The sequence below is a fragment of the Quercus lobata genome, chromosome 4, assembly GCF_001633185.2.
Source record: "Quercus lobata isolate SW786 chromosome 4, ValleyOak3.0 Primary Assembly, whole genome shotgun sequence".
Lineage (NCBI taxonomy): Eukaryota > Viridiplantae > Streptophyta > Magnoliopsida > Fagales > Fagaceae > Quercus > Quercus lobata.
Genome location: NC_044907.1, coordinates 21041498 through 21061764, shown reverse-complemented (window position 1 = coordinate 21061764; position 20267 = coordinate 21041498). Strand labels below are relative to the sequence as shown.

Here is a 20267-nt window from a genome sequence, read left to right as displayed (position 1 = left end):
CATGTTCAAAGGAGAATGATTAATGCATTAGTAAGAAATAGTAAGTAAATTCAAGTTGAGGGAGCAAAAAAGGTAGAGGAAGACCAAAATACCATTAGTAGAAGTAGGTGAAAACTACATGTCAATCAAGAAAGTAACAGAGGCAATGACTTTGGGTAGAACAGAATTGAGGAAAAGAATACATGTAGCCAACCTTGACTAATCTGTTGAGAATCCATAGTTGATCTCAAAAATTTTGGGACTCAAAACCTAAATGTGCGCAATAACGATGAAGAAATTTGAGCGCTCATGTAGCTAACAGTCACCTTCAAAGCTTTTTTGTTGTAGTGGTTGTTTTCATCTTTTGCCTGTCAGATTAAAAGCCGTGGGCATTGCCTTTTTGTGTACAACGTATGGACATTACATTCATTCCACTTCTAATGAAGGTCAAAATTTTTAGTTTAAAGAAAAAATGGCCTTTAATTTACATGCCTTATCTGGCTATAATATCCTCAATTTAAAATTAATTAGTTAAGCACTACATAGGAAACTACTAGAATAACTTACACATACTCTCAAAAAAGTTCTCGGTAGGGAGTAGTCTTTTCTTCTCTCTACTGTAGTAGTGTGTTTCCCTTCTCTGTGAAGGAGGCTGTGGTCCCTCTAGTAACGTAGCTACTAGGAGGGTATTAGTTTCTATTGGTGTAGTCTGATGCGAGTTGTGTTCTGGTGGGGCAGTATTTCAGAATGGAGGAATTAACCAACAGGTGGCGGAGTCTCTCACTAACAACGGAGGAGGAGGTAAAGATGGATCTGACGAAGGAAAAAAAGACAATGGGCGCGGTTTTGGCTACGAAAATTTTCACCCGGAGAAATGTAAACGTTGAGGCGGTGGCAAAGACCTTCAGACCATTATGGCGAACTAGAGGGAAGTTTGAGGTTTGCGAGGGCATAGACAATGTCCTTTTGTTCGATTTTGAGGTGGAAGTAGATGCGGAAAAGGTTGTACAGGGGAAACCTTGGGTGTTTGATAGGCATTTGGTGGCGGTGTAGCGGTACGATAGGTCGATACTGGTCCAGGATATAGTTTTTAAGACGACCACCTTTTGGATTCAAATTCATAATCTTCCATTTCAATTGTTAATGGAGGAAGCGGCGGTGAGTATCGGCGAGACTATTGGAAAAGTGAGCCGGCCAAAGGACCTCGGAGAGATGAAAGGTGGGAATTTTATGAGGGTCAGAGTGGAGGTGGACATAACAAAACTGCTGTGTAAGGGGAGGAAAATATCGTGGGATCAATCAGGTGAGGGATGGGCAGCGTTCATGTATGAACAGCTACCAAATATATGTTACTGGTGTGGGCTTGTTTCCCACGACGACAAGGACTGCTTGCTATGGCTGAATAGTAAGGGCGCGCTATGGATCGAGGAGCAACAATTCGGACCTTGGATTAGAGCTTTGCAGTTCAACCATGGGAGAAAAACAGTCATTGAGGTGCAGGGCTTCGACCAACCACGACGGATGAAGACATAGCCAGTGGTCTCTAGTGAAGCGAAATCGGGTCATGAGGTGATGGATAATCGGAGTAGAGAGGATACTGCGAATGCATCCGTAATAGAAGGGTTGCCTGAAACTGGGACAACGGCGTTGATGGAGGTAAACAGCGATGGAAGTGTGAAGAGGTTTGGTGAACGTGTGCATGACGTGGCTGTACGGGAATCTCAGAAGCAAATCCCGGATTTTGAGGAATCTTTAAAGGCAATTGATGATGATATCTGTAACGGGCCTAGGAGTCCGGATGTTAAGGCTGCAGTTTCTGAAAAAATGGCAAATCAGATTGATAGCATTTTAAATTTGGTTGACGTTGAGATCCTGGAGGATGATCCGGTTTTGGAAATTCAACAGCAAGATCGGAATGGAAAGCTGGTGGAATTAAATTCTGATGAAGTGTTGACTAAAGCTGAATTTAGTATGGGTTGGGCTGGTACGGGCTTGAAAGGAATGAAAGATAAAGGTAGGCCCAATAAGTGTGGAAGTAAGGGGAAACAAAAAATAAAGCCCAATGTTCTTCTTAAGGGGTCCGAAACTGTTGTATCAAATAAGGAGGCTTTGGGCTTAAGTGAGGGGTCTTGGAAAAGAAGGGCAAGACAAAACCCATCAGCTAATATGGATCAAACAATGAGTGTTGGTGTTGGGATGAAACGAAAGCATGAAGGCTCAGACAGAGACTTAATGGACGTAAACATGCATGAAAAAAAGAAGAAGGTGACAGAGGAAAATAATGTTGCAAAAACGGCAGAGGTTGCTGGGCAACCCCACCGAGACCAATGAGTCTCTTAAGCTGGAACTGCTGGGGGCTTGGGAACCTCCGGACAGTTAAAGCCTTGGAAAAGGTGGTTAATAAGGAAGAGCCCAAAATTGTTTTCTTGATGGAGACAAAGTTGAAAAGGGAATGGTTAGAGAAAGTAAAAGAATGATGTAAGATGAAACATGGTTTAATTGTGCCTAGTGATGGAAGTAAAGGTGGGTTAGCTATGTTGTGGAAGGAAGGTATCACTGTGAAGATTAAAATGTATTCTCAGGATCACATCGATGCATGGGTTGAAGGTGGATGGGAAGGAGGTTGCTGGCATCTTACCGGGTTTTATGGTAATCCCGATATAGGGAAACGACTAGAGTCATGGGCCAAGTTAAAATCCCTTAAGGGAATATCCTCGTTGCCATGGCTCGCTATTGGAGATTTTAATGAAATCACGGGTCTCACGAAGAAAGAAGGTGGCCGTGCACGACCAAGGAGGCAGATGGAGAATTTTATTGATGCCATAAATTACTGTGGGTTTAGGGAGGTGGATTTCACAGGACCGAAATACACTTGGTGGTATCATCGGGCAGATGGTACGCAAATTCGGGAAAGGCTTGATAGGGCGCTGGCTAACAAGGAATGGATGGATTTGTTTCCAGCTGCAAAACTGTATCATCTCTCTTCATCGGCATCTGACCACTCACCACTCTCACTTCATCTTGTGCCAAAAAGGAAGAAAAAGAAAATAAGGAAGAGTTTTAGATTTGAATCAATGTGGCTGAAGGACAGTAGATGTGAGGAGATTGTTAAAGCTACATGGGAAGAGGGGGTGCATTTGGGTGCGGAGGGTGTCCTGAAGAGCTGCTTGGAGCATTGCAAACATGACCTAGATGCTTGGAATAAGGAAGAATTTGGCCACGTGGGAAGGAAAATTGCTGAGCTTCAATAGAAACTGGAGTGGTTGGAATTACAGCCATCTAGTTCTGGTATGGCTAGGGAGTTAAGGTCCACGAGAACTGATCTAAACAGTTGGCTAGAGAAAGAAGATAAGATGTGGAGATAGAGATCCACTGGTTTCAAGGGGGCGACAGGAACACTAGCTTTTTTCATGCAAAAGCTTCGGCTAGGCACCAGAAAAACTATATTGATGGTTTAGTTGACGAACAGGGGAGGTGGCAGGAGGATGAGTTGAAGATTGAGGAAGTGGCTGTGGCCTATTTTGACAAGCTTTTTACTTCAAGCAAGCCAGATGACTTTTCCGAAATCTTACATGCAGTCCAACCGAAAGTTACAAATGCTATGAATGCTTATCTGACCCGAGCTTACACGGCATAGGAAGTTAGAATGGCCCTGAAGTAGATGTACCCCTTGAAAGCCCCTGGTCCTGACGGTATGCCCCCTCTTTTTTTCCAACACTTTTGGAATACTTGTGGTGAAGTTGTAACAAGCACAGTGTTGGATTTCCTCAATCATGGTATGTCTCCTCCAAATTTTAATGATACTCATATTGTGCTTATTCCAAAAATAAATGAACCGAAACATGTTTCTGACTATAGGCCGATCAGCCTTTGTAATGTAGCTTATAAGATAGCTTCTAAAACAATAGCAAACAGACTGAAAAATTTCTCCCATCCATTATCAGTGATACCCAAAGTGCCTTTGTGCATGTAAGGTTAATCACGGATAATATTCTGGTAGCTTTTGAGACTATGCATCATATTAGCCGAAAAAAAGGGGGTAAAGTGGGTGAGATGACCATTAAACTTGATATGAGTAAGGCTTACGATAGGGTGGAATGGATTTTTTTTGGAGAAAATTATGGAGAAATTGGGTTTTGATATTAAATTGAGGAGTTTGATCATGCAATGTATTACTACTGTATCTTATGCTATCAAGATCAATGGTTGCCCTAGAGGTCGCATTATTCCTTCCAGGGGTATCCAACAAGGAAACCCCCTATCACCTTACTTATTTCTATTATGTGCAGAAGGGTTATCAGCTTTGATTAAAGCTTCAATGTGTAATGGCAGCATGGAGGGGATTGCTATTTGCCGTGGGGGTCCTAAGCTTTCCCATCTATTTTTTGCTGATGATAGCCTCATTTTCTGCAAAGCATCTTTTGCAGAATGTAACTCATTGCAAAGAGTTTTGGGGGTTTATGAGTGTGCTTCGGGTCAGCAACTGAATAGAGCAAAAACCTCCCTATTTTTTAGCAGTAACACCCCCAAGGAGATCCAGGAAGAGATCAAAAGAAGATTTGGTGCCTAAGTAATTAAGCAGCATGAGAAATATCTTGGCAAAAAAAAGTGTAGCACTTTTAATGATATAAAGGAGAAGCCTGGCAGGAAATTGTCTGGATGGAAAGAGAAGATGTTGTCCAAAGCCAGAAAAGAAATTTTGATTAAAGCAATGGCTTTAGCTATACCAATCTACACTATGAGCTGTTTTATATTGCCAGATAATCTTTGTGATGAGTTGACAGCTATGATAAGGAAGTATTGGTGGGGTCAAGTGAAGGACGAAAACAGAATCCCTGGGTTGAGTTGGGACAAAATGTGTGAACCAAAGTCAAATGGAGGTATAGGTTTTAAAAACCTTAAACTTTTTAATTTGGCTTTGTTGGCGAAACAAGGGTGGAGACTCCAAGTAGGCCATGATTCTCTAGTTTATAGAGTGTCGAAGGTGAAATACTTCCCAAGATGTGAGTTTATCCATGCTTCACTTGGCAATAATCCATCATACTCGTGGCGAAGTATTATGGCAGCTCAATCACTAGTTAAAGAAGGCTTGAAGTGGAGGGTTGGAAATGGGGCAAGCATTCGAGTATGAGAAGATAGATGGCTGCCTACTCCTCCATCACATAAAATTATTTCCCCAAGGCTCCTCCTACATGCAGATACCAGGGTGGCAGAACTGTTAGATGGTGCAAAGGGGGAGTGGCGGACTGAGGTAATTGACACTGTGTTCCTACCACATGAGGCTGAAATTATTAAAAGCATACCTATTAGTGCCTGTCTACCACCTGATAAACTTATTTGGTCCGAAACATTGAATGGCTTATTTACGGTGCGGAGTGCATATAAACTGGTTGTGAACCTACTCTCACCTCCTAATAAAGGCTCTTCATCGGATGCTAGCAATTTGAGGTGTTTTTGGAGAAGGATATGGAGCATCCCTGTACCTCACAAAATTCGCCATTTTACGTGGCGAGCTTGCCGTAATGCCTTGCCGATGAAGGACAATTTGCTATGCCGTAAAATAGTCCAGGATGAGTTATGAGAAGATTGTAAGGAGGCGCCAGAGTCAGTGAACCATGTCCTCTGGGAATGTCGAAAAGCGAAGGAGGCAAGGGAGTGCTCCAAGATGGTGTTTTCAGCATCTGGTGGTACATCTTTGTCCTTCTTAGACGTAATGTGGAAACTGATAATGCATGAGGATGTGGGAGAGGAGCACGTGGCTCAGGTTGTCACGACGGCATGGGCATTATGGCATAACCATAATGAGGTCTGGTGCGGTGGAGCAAGAAAGACAGGGAGGCAGATTTTCAGTTGGGCGTCAGAGTATCTCAGGGAGTACAGAGCAGCGATTCTGCATGACCGGCCAGTAGTTTCGGCGCCTCAGCATGGTGTGAGGTGGATTCCTCCAGGGGATGGCCTCTTCAAGATCAATGTTGACGGCGCAGTTTTCTTGAAGCAGAAAGCAGTGGGTGTTGGGGTAGTAATCCGTGACAGTGAGGGTAGGCTTGAAGCAGCTCTAAGCAAGAAAATTCCGTTACCATTAGGCGCAGCAGAGGTAGAAGCAAAAGCTTTCGAGGTAGGCCTACTTTTTGCAAAGGACGTTGGCGTTCGTGATGTCATCCTGGAAGGTGATTCTAGAATTTTTTATAATGCTATCTGTAACTATTCCTGGGCCCCATCTTCAATAGCTGCTGTGACTCACGGGATTCAGGACATCAGTAAAGAGTTTAGAAGTGTTGACTATTCTCATGTGCGGAGACAAGGAAACATGCCGGCCCATATTTTAGCAAAATATGCATCTAGCATAAATGATTATGTTGCGTGAATTGAAGAGAATCCTTGCTGTATTATGCAAGCTCTTATCCATGATGTAAACTCCTTTTTGTAGTCGCAATAAAAGTATATCTATCTTTCGCATCAAAAAAAAAAAAAATTAGTTAAGCACTACAAACACTGCAGCATACATCATTACCAGTGATAGTAAGATCTATTTTTATGCCTATAGCTGTTAATATAAATCTTTAGCTCACCAAAAAGGAAAAAGAAAAAAATTGATTTTTTTTTAATATATTTTATTTTTTACGGCTATTCCTCTTTGCTATGTGGACCATTTTATGTGCATAGCTATTTAATTAAATTGACTATATTATCAATAAGCCATGGCTTAAATAGCAGCTATGTGCATAACTTACTAAAAAATGCAGACTATACCTATATTCTGGAATTAATGTTTTCTGTTCACATTTTTGAGTAGGCGAATATACGTTTTCGACATCCTAGAAACCCTGTCATTGGCGATAAATTTAGCAGTAGACATGGTCAGAAAGGTGTGTGCTCCCAATTGTGGCCAGATATTGATATGCCATTTTCTGGAGTTACAGGAATGCGTCCAGATTTGATAATTAACCCACATGCGTTTCCATCAGGGATGACAATTGCAATGCTTTTGGAGTCTGTCGCTGCTAAGGTACTCCCAACAAATTGAAAAGTATAGATATATGAAATTTTGTTTCCCTAGAACCTTATAAATTAACTGGTCTCTTTATATAATATGGTGTTGATTCATAATCCCGAATGTTCTTCAATGGATCACCCAAACCTTGTTCTACCTTGCCAACGAATTCTAGTTCAAATGACAGTTTCATCTCTCATAAGAATTGACAGATAAGGTCAAGGGTTCAAAACCACTAGGTTGTGTAGCATACCAACACAAACTTATTATTTTGTTGTGTGATTCTGTTTAGACTTGATATTTTTTGTACATTTTTCTTGTTCTTATGTGCTTTTTTTTTGCCTACTATATTTTCTTATGATCATTTTGGAGTAGGGAATTTAAGTAACTAGCGGATGCAATTCATTATGTAGAAAGTAGGGTGATCATTTTACAATGTTTTATTTTCTGTGGAGTTTAAAAGATATGTGTTTTCTTTGTGGAATATTGAATGCATCCCATGCTTTGTGATAGAAGGAAAATGCATTGCGGAAGTAGGTGATTGATAAGAAGTATGGAATCTCTTGGAGTGAGTCTATGTAAAAACAGCTTTGATGTGGGGAATGGGACAAGAATTCGTTTTTGGCATGATATATGGAGTAGTGATACGAGTTTGGCATGGTATTCAAGTAAAAGTATCCTGTGCTTTTCCTAATTGTTGGGGATGGCAGTTTGGTTGATTATCAATAATATCGAAATGGGTGCCCTCATGGGAATGTTATATTCCTCAAAGAAATTCATGATTGGGAGCTATAATCTATTGAGCATCTTCTTGATGGTTTATATGCTATCACGTACAATGGGAGGAGGAAGATAAAATGATTTAGTTCCTGCTGGAAATCATGATTTCCGGGTGATGAGTGGGAGGATGAAGATAAAATGATTTTGTTCCAGCTGGAAATCATGATTTCTGGGTGATGAGTTACTACAAGGCATTATTTTAATTTTTTGGTGGGGAGATATCCTCCACGGCAAAGCATATGAAAAAGTTAAAGAGTATCCTTGAGAGTGGTCCTTTCTCTTGGGAGTGTTGTGTTCGGGAAAATTTTGGCAACATATAAGGTAGGGTGATAATTATTATTGATTGGTGTTATAGGTGAAAGGATTATAGGAAGAAGTGGCAAACCAATTTTTACCTTGTGAAATTACTCGGGAGATGCAGTCATTAGTATTATGCTTGTTTGGTGTTAGTGGGGGAATGCCTAACTCTTTTATTGATTCCTTGCCTTGTTGGAAGGACATATTGGCAAGAGAATCAATATTGAAACATGGAAGTCTTTTCGGTTATGCTTAATATGGTACATATAGGGAGAACAGAATGCTCACCTCTTTAAGGGAACAAGTAGTTACCCTTAACATTAAATGAACTTGAAGTTCTTTGAAGTCATTACATGAATGTACTTCAGCCTGTATAATTGATTCTTTACTTCTAATAACTTTGCGACATGAAATTAAAGAACTGGAAAAATAAAGTTAGAGAACCTAGGGTAGGCACCTAGGTTTGCTGGGAGTTAGTACTAAGCAAACTAACCTAAACCTCTAAGAGTCAACACCTAGGTTTGGCTAGAGTTGGCACTAGACCATGGAGACAATTTCAATAGATATTTTATTCATCCAAATAATCTCTTTGATAGGTACTTGCTTATATAGGAGTACTAAACCCCAATTCTAAGTAGCATAGGAAACCCTGATTTCAATAAAAATACAATTGGGCAACAAAAATTGACTTGCAAAATAAAATAAAACTAAATTAAAATAGTTTTCTCTTTGAGGATATTGAGAAATTTCTTGCTTATTTTTTAGATTTATGCCAACGGACTTTCTTTGATTGGTCTCGGTGTTGGGGTCTCTCTGATTGTTTTGGTCTTATGGATTTTCTTTTTTCTCTTAGATTAGTTTAATGATTGTTTGTTCCTCTTTGTTTCTATTTGTTCTATGTTCACTATTGTGAACTTTGTGTATCTTTCCATCTATTCCTTTTTAAATAATATTTACTTCTTACCTATAATTTTTTTTTGAGCTTCCACACACACACATATATAGCATTCAAAAACCTATAAAGGATTCTTAAAAATTTTCACCACAGGGAGGTAGCTTACATGGTTATTTTGTGGATGCGACACCATTTACTATTCCAGTCAAGAAAGATAATGGAGATTCTAAACCAAAAACTAGTTCTCTCGAGGAAACTGACGGAAAGACCGAATCAAAACCTAATTCACTTGTTGAGGAGCTTGGTGAAATGCTAAAAATAAAGGGGTTCAATTACCATGGTGTGGAGGTATTATATAGTGGTGTATATGGAACAGAGCTCACATGTGAGATCTTTATTGGGCCTGTTTATTATCAGAGACTCCGGCACATGGTTTCAGACAAATATCAGGTATGAAGTTTTTTCATTGTTATTATTTTTTTTAATGATATTGAACTCGAAGCTCAAAATTTAAATATATTGTCATCTTTTTTATTTTTATTTTTTTTAGATTAATTTTATAATAGTGGGTGGAGAGCATTCAAATACAGGTTCTACCAGTGGGGTTGACAACTGGGTAGTGCCATTGAGCCACAATGCTCGTGGCTAGAGATATCAATATCTTCCTCTTTCTTTTTCAGTGGTTAATTCTTTGCTTTCATTAAAAGAATGGTATACTTATTAAAAAAAATCATAAGCTTAACAAAAAGTCCAAATAGTGATGTATTTAGCTCATTTCAAATGGTAAGAGCGTATGACATGAGCACATGAAATCATTTTATACCTGTATATGATGAGTGAATTGCAATTGTTAGATTAATCAGCGTATTCTCTTTGGACATATGCTGGTGTGCAGGTCCGATCGACTGGAACTATTGGTCAGGTCACCCGACAACCTATCAAAGGACGAAAGCGTGGTGGTGGTATTCGTTTTGGAGAAATGGAACGAGACTCCATGCTTGCACATGGGGCGGCATATTTGTTGCACGATAGGCTCCACACGTGTTCTGATTATCACATTGCTGATGTGTGTACACTATGCGGAAGCATCCTCGCAACAACATCTATCCAGCAACAAAAGCAGATACAAAAGCCGAAGAAGTTTGGGGGGCTACCCCCGGCTAGACCACCCAAAAAGGTCATTTGCCATGCTTGCCAGTCCAGTAAAGGGATGGAGACAGTTGCTATGCCTTATGTGTTCCGATATTTGGCTGCAGAGTTGGTAGCTATGAATATAAAAATGACCCTTCAGCTAAGCAATGCTGCTGGAGCCTGACAGTTGTAGCTCAGAAAGTACAGAATTGTGTTAAATGGTGCCATGATCAAGGCTTTCTTAAATGGTGTATCATTAGTTGTGCCAGAGACAGGTTTCAATATGTTGAAGGCGTAGGTGTTATAAATGATGATGATGCTGAGATCTCAATGGCTTGATATATATTGAGTGGCCACGAGAGGGGGTGTATTTATCTGTATTCTCATACCAAGAAGATGGAAAGCTTTTTTCATTTTTCCAATTTTGTGGTGTTGGTATTTTTCTCCTCTTGTTCAGCTTAATGCGAGTCTAATTTATAGAAGGGAAAGCTTTGTAATATAGACTGTTTATTTTCTTCAAATATAATCTGTGAGAAAATTCAAAAGTTCTTTTAATGAATTCCTTTTGAGCCAATTTAAGATTTTAAGCGGTATGAAATTTCAGATTTTACTGTTTTGTGTGATTTATTCTTTTTGCTGACTGCTAAGTTAATTTCCCTTTCCACTCTGCTTCATTGTGTTGGGTGGTACAGTGCTTCGGATCCTCGCAGAGTTATGTACACAGATAGATTGGTGATTCTTCAAAAGTTGATTTGCTGCGATTATGGAGTGAAAGAGGCAGATTTCATTTGGTTGGTATGGCATAAGATTAAAATGTGTGAAATGTGATTGGGGTTTAGGTTGTTGTCGTTGTTGTTGTAGTTGGTTTTTATTTATTTATTTTTTATTTTTTTTATTTTTATTTTTTTATAATTTTTTATAATTAAACACAAATCTTTTTATCCCGTATGCATACCTTTTTACTTGTCTATTATTATGAATCGCATTCCTTTTTCTTAAAAAAATCGAGTCACATAATTTAGTCATATCTATTATTGGGTGCATACATTTGTAACGAAAATTTAATATCACTTATTCTTCACCATGAGGCCAAAATGAATAAAATGCATACTGCCTAAAAAGACTTATAGACAATTCCACCATCCAAATGCAATTATCCAAACCGATTCCCCATACAAAGTTAACTGGTAAGCTACTGTAATGCCACTTTGTGTTGAGCAACTGAAACAGCATTGACTAAAACCCTGAAGAAACGAAAGCATCACCTCAGCTATATGACCATAACTTTGTAAAGAGATTTTGAGTTTCATTAACAAATGAAGAAAATATAAAGGCTCTCCAAAAACTTTGGGGTCTTTTGGTAATGTTATTTTAGTAACGTTGTTTGTATTTTTTAGAAATACACGTGGGTGAAAAAATGCATGAAAATAAGTGTAATGTTGTTTAAATACTGAAAGTTGTAGTCCAAAACACCTTACCAAACAACCCCTTAAAATAAAAAATACATACAACATTAAATGCCGTAGAATTTGATCCTGACAGATCCCCACGACAAGAGAATTTCTAAACTTTTCACACTGATATCTAGAAAACAACAAAATATACATATTGACAAAGCCGGCTGTGGTCAGCTATTTAAAGAGCAACCTTCTCTTACTCAATAGACACATTACTACTCATAATCGACCTCTTCAGCAATTATAAAATTTATTGTGAAAAAAATTGTATCAGTAGCATTATTCAAAATCTTTTGAGTTCGGCCGGCACCACATCGCTTGAAGATCCCACAATGTCCTCCTTTACATGGTATAAAAATGTGCTTAATATCCTCTTGAGTGCAATGCTTGAAAATCAAACCCTTTGTTTTGGCAAACCAAAAACCACATCTACCGACTTTCCACAGGGCTTTCCCACTTGAGTCCAGCTCCAACATCCTCGTTTTTTTATTCTTGGAATGACAGTATTCATTTTCGCCAATGGCAAGGTTATCTATAATCAGCTACATCATAGGGTTACTACCTTGGACCTATGATCTCTCAAACTGGTGCGTTCCCTATCACCATATGTTGGAGATTTAAGTATTTTCAGGAGTCTAAATCCTTCGGGTTTCAGGGAGCATGATTCTCTTCCTTAAGACATTGGATAATACTATGTACTTTCGGGTTGAGTCGGTCTGGGTGCCCGTTATCCATTGGGGTTTGGCCATCCCTAACCACATGCCTTCGCGCTAGTATTTTTCATTCTATCAAACTTGAAAAAATATTGGAGGGACTTAAAATTTAATGAGCTCATTCTACTATAATATGAATAGGAATGAGCGCAATGACTCTTATGTAATATCTATCCAAGTTTTTTTTTCTTTGGTGTAAATAGCTTGTCCAAAATAAAATTTTTGCTTGTTTATAATAATAAAATATCCAAAGCTTATTATTTTAATACATTGAAGTTTATCTTTCTTCACCACATTCAGGTGAACAAGGTTGATGACTTATTATGAAGGTTGCTATCATGGTTTGCCAAAGTTTATGATATACAATATATAGGCTTCGGAGCAAAAAGTCAAACTAGATCGCATGTTGTTTAATTCAGCAGTCATGTATTTTTCTTTTTCTCCCATAAATTTACTACGTTCATTGATTAACTTTGAGTCTTTTATGAACTATTGTCTATTGGTTTACAATTTGTAGGGAAAGTTTCGTACACAAAAAAGCATTAGGCTACAGAATTAGATGCTCAAGAATTTAGGGCCCATTTGATAATATTATTTTAACAACGTTGTTTAAGTATTATAGAAATATGTGTGGGTGAAAAAATATTGTAAATATACATATTGTATCGTTTAAACAACAAAAACTGTTGTTTAAACAGCACAACCAATCAGCCATTGCAGCTGATGTATGAACTATGAAGAAGTCAATGTGGTACGTACTCAGGTATGCATCATACATGACAAATTGACAAGAGAACTTCTAACTAACTTTTTGGACCCTGTCGTGAGTCAAAACATTCTGAAGATAACGATCAGAATATACAAAATTATCATAAAACTTGCACCTCAAGTATATAATTTTTAATAGTTAAAAAAAAAAAAAAAAATGACGGTAGTTCGATCGGTAAGTGCAAGACGAAGTCATATTTGATGACTTGATGTTAAAACTTAAAAAGTAACCACAGATACATCATTTCGCATTTTTCTAACATGTGTCCATCTCGCGGGCTCGACTAGGTAGCGATTTCATCTTCACAGCAGCTTTGACCAGGCTCAATTATTTCTACCCAATTACAAATATTCTCCAAAATTATATGAAAATTAAGAAGCAATTACAAGTAAATTTGTCACGAAATTAAAGCGAACAAAATAAGGATATCACAATATACAAACAACTAGTAATATATAAGGACAAACTCGGTTAAGGTTAGCTAAAGTTCAACTGAATTATTGATGGCTGTGATGTGGCGTGAATGGCATTCGATAAATTTAGAGAAAAAAAAAATCCTGATTTTTTGGAAAAATTATATAAAAAGATTCAAATTTTATATCATATTTTAGATTAGGCATCAAGTTTTTAATTTTTGTTAATTAAAGTACAAAATTTATTAAATAATTTCAATTTGAATTTTCTGTCCACCTCCATTATTCATTTTTGTTACTTTGTATAGTAATTGAACAAAGAAAAGTAAGAAACTATTGATTAAACTATGTGTTTTTGTTAGAGTCATATTTTTTGTAGTTGGTATATCCTATGACAAAACGCACTTTGCTTATATTTGGGTAGATCTAAGTGATTTCAAGATCATCATGAAGTAATTTGAAGAAGTATAACAAGTGGTAGTATTGAAGACAAGAAGATTGCTCACGAAACAAATGGTGAAAACCTGAAAACTGGGATCTTGATACCAGCCTCAACACCATCGATCTATACCACCTATCTCGATGTATCGAGCTAAAGGGATTTTAGAATATAACCTGCAATGTTTTATTCTAATTGGCTATTTGTTTATGGGTTTGTGTAAACCTAATAAGAATAGGAGAGCCTATTAAAAGGTCCATTAAGCTCCTATTTAAATAATGTGGTAGAAAAAGAAAATCCTAACCCTAATGCTTCATAAAGTTTTCTTATTGAAACCATAACTTCCACCTTTTGAACTTGTGAATTCAAAAAACATAAGAAAGAGAATTTATTGTGACTCTTGTGCGCCATTGAGTTTTGTACCAAGTAAAATCTATGACACAAACAATTGAAGATCTTATTGGTGTTTTTATGTAAAACTATTGCAAATCCACTACAACAGTAAAAAAGGTTGCTATGGAGTTAATTACGTACTGGGATTCGTGCAAAGCTATTAGACACAGATTAGAGATTTGTGCAATTGAAGAAGTCTCTACAAGATTAAGTCTAATTGGAAATTAGCACAAATGTTCAATTGTAGGTTGGTATTTTAGGATAGTTTGGGTAGGAGTAAGATTCCTTATACTTGTAATAGTTTGTTTTTGATTAGTGGATTATTGAGAGTGATGACCTGAAATTAATTGGGTGGAGTTTTTGCCTTATGTACGTTTTCTCTATTAGTTAACAAATCAAAGCGTTAAATTTACTTTCCGTTGAGCTCTAGATTATTTGGTAATTTGTGTGTGCCTTCACGATATTGCATGTAATTTAAATAATCAATCAACTTGGATAATTGAATTAATTAGTTGAGGTCAATCAACCCATCACTTTTATGTAGGACTATAAATCAATTTGATAGCCATAAAAGATTGGTAAAAAGCAAAAAACTTCGTTCAGAGTAAGAATTTGTTGTCAAAAAATCAAAGTAGACTACCTAAGTGAAACACATTTTTCTCAATAGTTTCCCACTTTTCTTAGCTCGGTCACTACTCAAAAATGGAAATGAAGAGCACTTCATGACTGAAATAGTTTCATAAGTTTGAGACCCTAATTTTATAAAATTAAAAACTTAAGAACTAATATGAAACATATAAATCCTAGTATCTTATCTTGTGTAATTTTTTCTAATTGTTTTCGGCCATTGTTGACATGATATATTCTTATTAGTAAATTATATAGAAGAGATATTGGCCCAATTATAGGTTATTATTATTATTATTTTTTGATTGAGTTCCAAATATAACTTTATTACTTAACAAATTAGAAAACAATTATGAAGGTCTTCCACTTTCTTAAAAAAAAAAAAAACTTTAAATTGGATGGGTGTTAGTCATCTGTCATAGACAATTACATATTTTGACAAAGTCTGCATCTATAATCCGCAAGTTCCTTTTGTATTTTGGATTCAGTCCGATCCACAGCACTAAACTAAGGTGGCGTCATTGTTCTTTACTTGGTATAAATGTCCGTGCTTTCCTTGATCAAATAACCAAAAAGAATTGTGCTTTCAATACTGAACCATAAGCAGTGAAATCAAACCAACACCCACTCGTACCAAGAAACACTCTGCATGGGGCTTTCCCAGTTGAGTTCAGTTCAACCATCCTCACGCACCTCATCTTTTTGTATGCGTGCCTTTGTTCATTTCTGGTGGTTTGGCTTGTTAGTCACCTCTGTGGTTTGCGGGAATAATGAGACGGATAGGTTGGCATTGCTTGAGTTCAAAGCCGAGATCACTCATGACCCTTTTGAGGTTTTGAGTTCTTGGAATGACAGCATCCACTTCTGTCAATGGCGAGGGGTCACCTGTGGTCGTCGACATCAGAGGGTCACAGCATTGGACCTGCAATCTTTGAAATTGGTAGGCTCCATATCACCACATATTGGAAATTTAAGTTTTTTGAGAAATATAAGCCTCCAAAATAACAGCTTTTATAATGAAATCCCTTCAGAAATTGGCCGCTTGTTTAGATTGCAAAGCTTATCATTGTTTAACAACACAATGAATGGCAAAATTCCTAGCAATATATCTGGTTGCTCCAACCTTGTTGTGCTTAGTGTCGGTTCTAACCAGCTGGTAGGAGAAATTCCTATGACACTTGCCTCCATGACAAAGCTCCAAATTATTGCTTTTCACTTTAATAATCTAACTGGAAACATCCCACCATTTTTTGGAAACTTTTCGTTTCTAGTTTTGTTATCTGCCTTTGGGAATAACTTGGAGGGGAACATCCCTCATACTTTTGGCCAATTGTCCAAGCTTTCAATGTTTTCTTTGGGTCAAAATAGGTTGTCTGGTACAATCCCTCCCTCAATCTTCAATTTGTCTTCATTAAGACAACTTAATGTAGGATATAACAAAATCCATGGGCATCTTCCATTGGACATAGGTACCACACTACCAAATATTGAACTATTAAGCATTGCCAATAACCAATTTACTGGATCTATCCCTGCTTCAATATCCAATGCCTCAAATCTAGACAAACTTGGATTGGGTGATAATCAACTAAGTGGAAAAGTTCCCTCTTTAGAGAAGCTAAATAGAATTTTGTTAATTTTTATTCAGTATAACAATCTTGGAAATGGAGAAGAAAATGACTTGAATTTTCTCTGTTCTTTGATAAATGCTACCTTTTTGACTAATTTGTATATAAATTACAATAACTTTGGGGGAGAGTTGCCCAAGTGCATTGGCAATCTATCAACTACTCTTACCATGTTGGTTCTAGATAATAATAAGATATCTGGAAAGATTCCGATTGAAATAGGAAATTTGATCAACTTGTTGACACTTGAAATGTGGCAAAACAAATTATCTGGTAATATTCCTTTTGAAATTGGAATGCTTCAAAAATTACAATATATGATATTAAGTACAAACAATTTCTTTGGGAACATTCCGTCCTCTCTTGGAAATTTAACAGCCTTGACAAAATTGTATTTAGACGAGAATAATCTTCAAGGCAACATCCCTCTAAGTATAAGCAGCTGCCAAAATTTGTTTACTTTGAATCTTGCTAAAAACAATCTCAGTGGTTCAATATCCCCACAAGTTTTTGGCCTCTCATTCTCACCAACTTTTCTAAATTTGTCTTCCAACCAATTTACTGGTGTCTTTCCCATGGAAATAGGAAATTTTAAAAATCTAAATGGATTGGATATTTCCAAAAATATGTTTTTTGGAAACATTTCAGCAAGTCTGGGAAGCTGCATAATGCTAGAATATCTATACATGGGAAGCAATTTTTTCCAAGGGCTCATCCCTTCATATTTGGAATCATTAAGAGGTCTTCGATGTCTAGATCTTTCAAACAATAATTTGACTGGCCAAATTCCAAAATTTTTGGAGGCCTTTGTCTATTTGGAATATCTGAATCTGTCTTACAACTATTTTGAGGGAGAGGTGCCCACAGACGGAGTTTTCAAGAATACAAGTGCAACTTTCCTTGAGGGAAATGGTCAACTTTGTGGGGGAATACCTGAGTTTCAGCTTCCTAAATGCAAATACGAAGAATCCAACAAGAGGAGGTTGACCCTTACCTTGAAGTTAGTAATCTCTATATCTTCTGCTTTTTTTGGAATAACTTTGGTTCTATCTGTTCTACTTCTTTATTCTGGAAGAAAGAAAAGAAAAGATAACACCTCAAGAGACTCACAAAATTTGCTTTTGAGTCTATCTTACCAAAGTCTTCTAAATGCAACCGATAAATTCTCTCCCGCAAATCTAATTGGTGTGGGTAGCTTTGGATCTGTGTATAAAGGAATTCTTGATCAAGGTGGACAAGTAGATATGGTTGCTGTGAAGGTGCTCAACCTTTTGCATCATGGAGCTTCCAAAAGTTTTATAGCCGAGTGTGAGGCTCAACGAAACATTAGACATCGAAATCTCGTAAAGTTACTTACATCATGTTCTGGTATTGACTATCAAGGTCATGATTTTAAAGCTTTGGTATATGAGTTCATGGAAAATGGAAACCTAGACGAATGGTTGCATCCAAGGGATGAGGCTCTTGACAAAAAAAAGAATTTAAGTCTCCTTCAGAGATTGAATATTGCCATTGACGTTGCTAATGCATTGGATTATCTTCATCATCATTGCCAGACACCAATCATTCACTGCGACCTCAAGCCTAGCAATATTCTTCTTGATGATGAAATGATGGGACACGTAGGTGACTTTGGCTTGGCAAGATTGCTTTTTGATGCTACCCAAGATTTTTCTGTTGATCAATCAAGCTCCATCGGAATAAGAGGAACAATTGGTTATACTCCTCCAGGTGAATATCATTATCATTTTAAATAAAAAAGTATATCAATTGTATTTCCTTTTCCCTTTATCTTTCACTATATTTTAGACCCTAAAAGAACAATGTTAATAAGGATGTTTTGTAGTTAGAAGATTGAATGTTATATAACAAAAATTTCCATTTATCTTAATTGTTTTCTTTTTACATGCCACTGAAAAATCTTTTCTAAGACTTGTAGGTTAAAAATATCTTATCACAATTTTTTTTTCTTTTTTTTGGTACAAAATTATGCTCACATGTTACATATGTGTTATGTTTAATTTCCAGAGTATGGTATGGGAAATGAGGTGTCAACATATGGTGATGTCTATAGTTATGGCATATTGTTGCTAGAGATGTTCACAAGTAAAAGGCCTATTGATAACATCTTCCAAGATGGGTTAAACCTTCATGACTTTGTTAAAGCTGCTTTGCCAAGACAAGTAATTGACATTACAGATCCTCTTCTTCTTTCTTGGAAAAGTGAAGAGGGAGAGGCAACAATGATCGACATTACTTGCAATGAGGGTCAAAATGGAAGTCCAATAATTCAAAATTGTTTGATTGTGATACTTGGAATTGGTGTTTCTTGTTCCGTCGAACTTCCAAGTGAAAGGATGAACATAGGTGCTGTTATAATTGGGCTACGTTCAATTCAACAAAAACTTCTTGAACTAATGTACATAGACAAAGGCTTCAAGGCACAGGTAAATTTTCTTTGTCTTGGGGTAAGAATGGGTCATTTATATAGTGATTAGAAAGGGACACTTGGTAGTTTTCCACACCAAGTGATCTAATCTGATAAGGCCACCCCAAATGTTTTAAGATTTATGTTAGTATTTTTTTTATTCGAGCAAATCTGAAAATTAAAAATGGTGCTACTTGAAATTTGATAATCTCATTATGCTATACATAAATTGGGAATAAGTCCAATTACTCTTGTTTAATACATATACACGTAATATGACACTGAAATCTATTTTCTATTTGGTGATTTATCTTATTGTAGTGGTTCACAAGAAACTGGCTTATATCTTATTACTCTCGATTTTCAGAGGTCTCTCTCGATGACATAAGATTATTGTCAATTGTACTGAATTAGTTTAGTTTATTTATTCTAAATTCTAAATAAAATTTAAGTAAATTAATGGTTATCAATTTCAAAAATACCGAATGATTTGGGATTTGCCAATTTCACGAATGGGCATTCTTGCATCATGATTTTCTTACTAGTAACGCATAATTGAATGTTTAAGTTACAAATTAAGTAATTGATAGTGAATATCTTTAGAATCCCTTTTACTTAGGGAAAATGTCATTCAACATACCATCGATTTATTTATTTTTTTGAAATTCAAAGCTTATTGTTCTAATATATTGAATTATCTTCCTTTTCCACAGGTGGACAACGATGATGACTATTATGAAGGTGGTCATCATGATTTTCCAAGTTTATGAAACATAGCATTGGAGCAAATAAATAATCTTGAAGCTTCCATTTATAGTTTTCTTATGGAAGTCATATATATATATATATATATATATATATATATATTTCTGTATCAAGTATATCAATTTTCTTCACATAAAAAAAAAGTATGTAAATTTTCTTCTTTAATTAACTTGTATTTTAATGTACCATTGAATAATATTTTAATTTCTTTGTGTTAAAATCTTTTTCCCTCTCCCTTGTGTGTGTATGTTTCTAAAAAAAAAAGACCCTATAGAATTTACATGCTCAAGAAAATTTAGACTTGATATGTATATAGTATTAATGTATGCAACAATGCATTATGTCTTTATTCATTCTCAAAACTAATAATAACTTCCATCTCAAAAAAAAAAAAAAAAAAAACTAATAATAACTTATCAATTATGATATCACCATAATATTTTACTACCGTGACTTTACACATTCTCCAATATAAATGTAATTTATAATATAAAACATATGTAATACAAATAGCTTGAGTAGAGAAATTATTTATTTATTTTTGCTTTATACTCACTTGCAA

The 20267-nt window shown here is 36.4% G+C and overlaps 2 protein-coding genes across 2 annotated transcripts; both read left to right on the top strand.

The window, feature by feature from the left end:
• Positions 1-9038: 9038 nt before the first annotated feature.
• Positions 9039-10647, top strand: LOC115987107 (DNA-directed RNA polymerase I subunit 2-like). Its single transcript, XM_031110573.1, has 2 exons — positions 9039-9392; positions 9838-10647. The coding sequence occupies exons 1-2, from the start codon at positions 9252-9254 to the stop codon at positions 10255-10257; spliced, it is 561 nt and encodes a 186-aa protein (XP_030966433.1). The 5' UTR covers positions 9039-9251; the 3' UTR covers positions 10258-10647.
• A 4886-nt stretch (positions 10648-15533) lies between these two features.
• LOC115984815 (putative receptor-like protein kinase At3g47110) lies at positions 15534-19725 on the top strand. Its single transcript, XM_031107815.1, has 4 exons — positions 15534-17305; positions 17378-18243; positions 18541-18959; positions 19654-19725. Exons 1-4 carry the CDS (start codon positions 15534-15536, stop codon positions 19708-19710), a joined length of 3114 nt encoding a protein of 1037 aa, XP_030963675.1. The 3' UTR covers positions 19711-19725.
• The last annotated feature ends 542 nt before the right edge of the window (positions 19726-20267 follow it).

Coding starts and splice junctions, on each gene's coding strand:
- LOC115987107 (XM_031110573.1), top strand. CDS start 9,252: ATGCTAAAAATAAAGGGGTTCAATTACCATGGTGTGGAGGTATTATAT. Junction 9,393..9,837: donor TGGTTTCAGACAAATATCAG/GTATGAAGTTTT, acceptor GCTGGTGTGCAG/GTCCGATCGACTGGAACTAT.
- LOC115984815 (XM_031107815.1), top strand. CDS start 15,534: ATGGGGCTTTCCCAGTTGAGTTCAGTTCAACCATCCTCACGCACCTCA. Junction 17,306..17,377: donor TTGACTGGCCAAATTCCAAA/ATTTTTGGAGGC, acceptor AGAGGTGCCCAC/AGACGGAGTTTTCAAGAATA. Junction 18,960..19,653: donor ACAAAGGCTTCAAGGCACAG/GTAAATTTTCTT, acceptor CCTTTTCCACAG/GTGGACAACGATGATGACTA.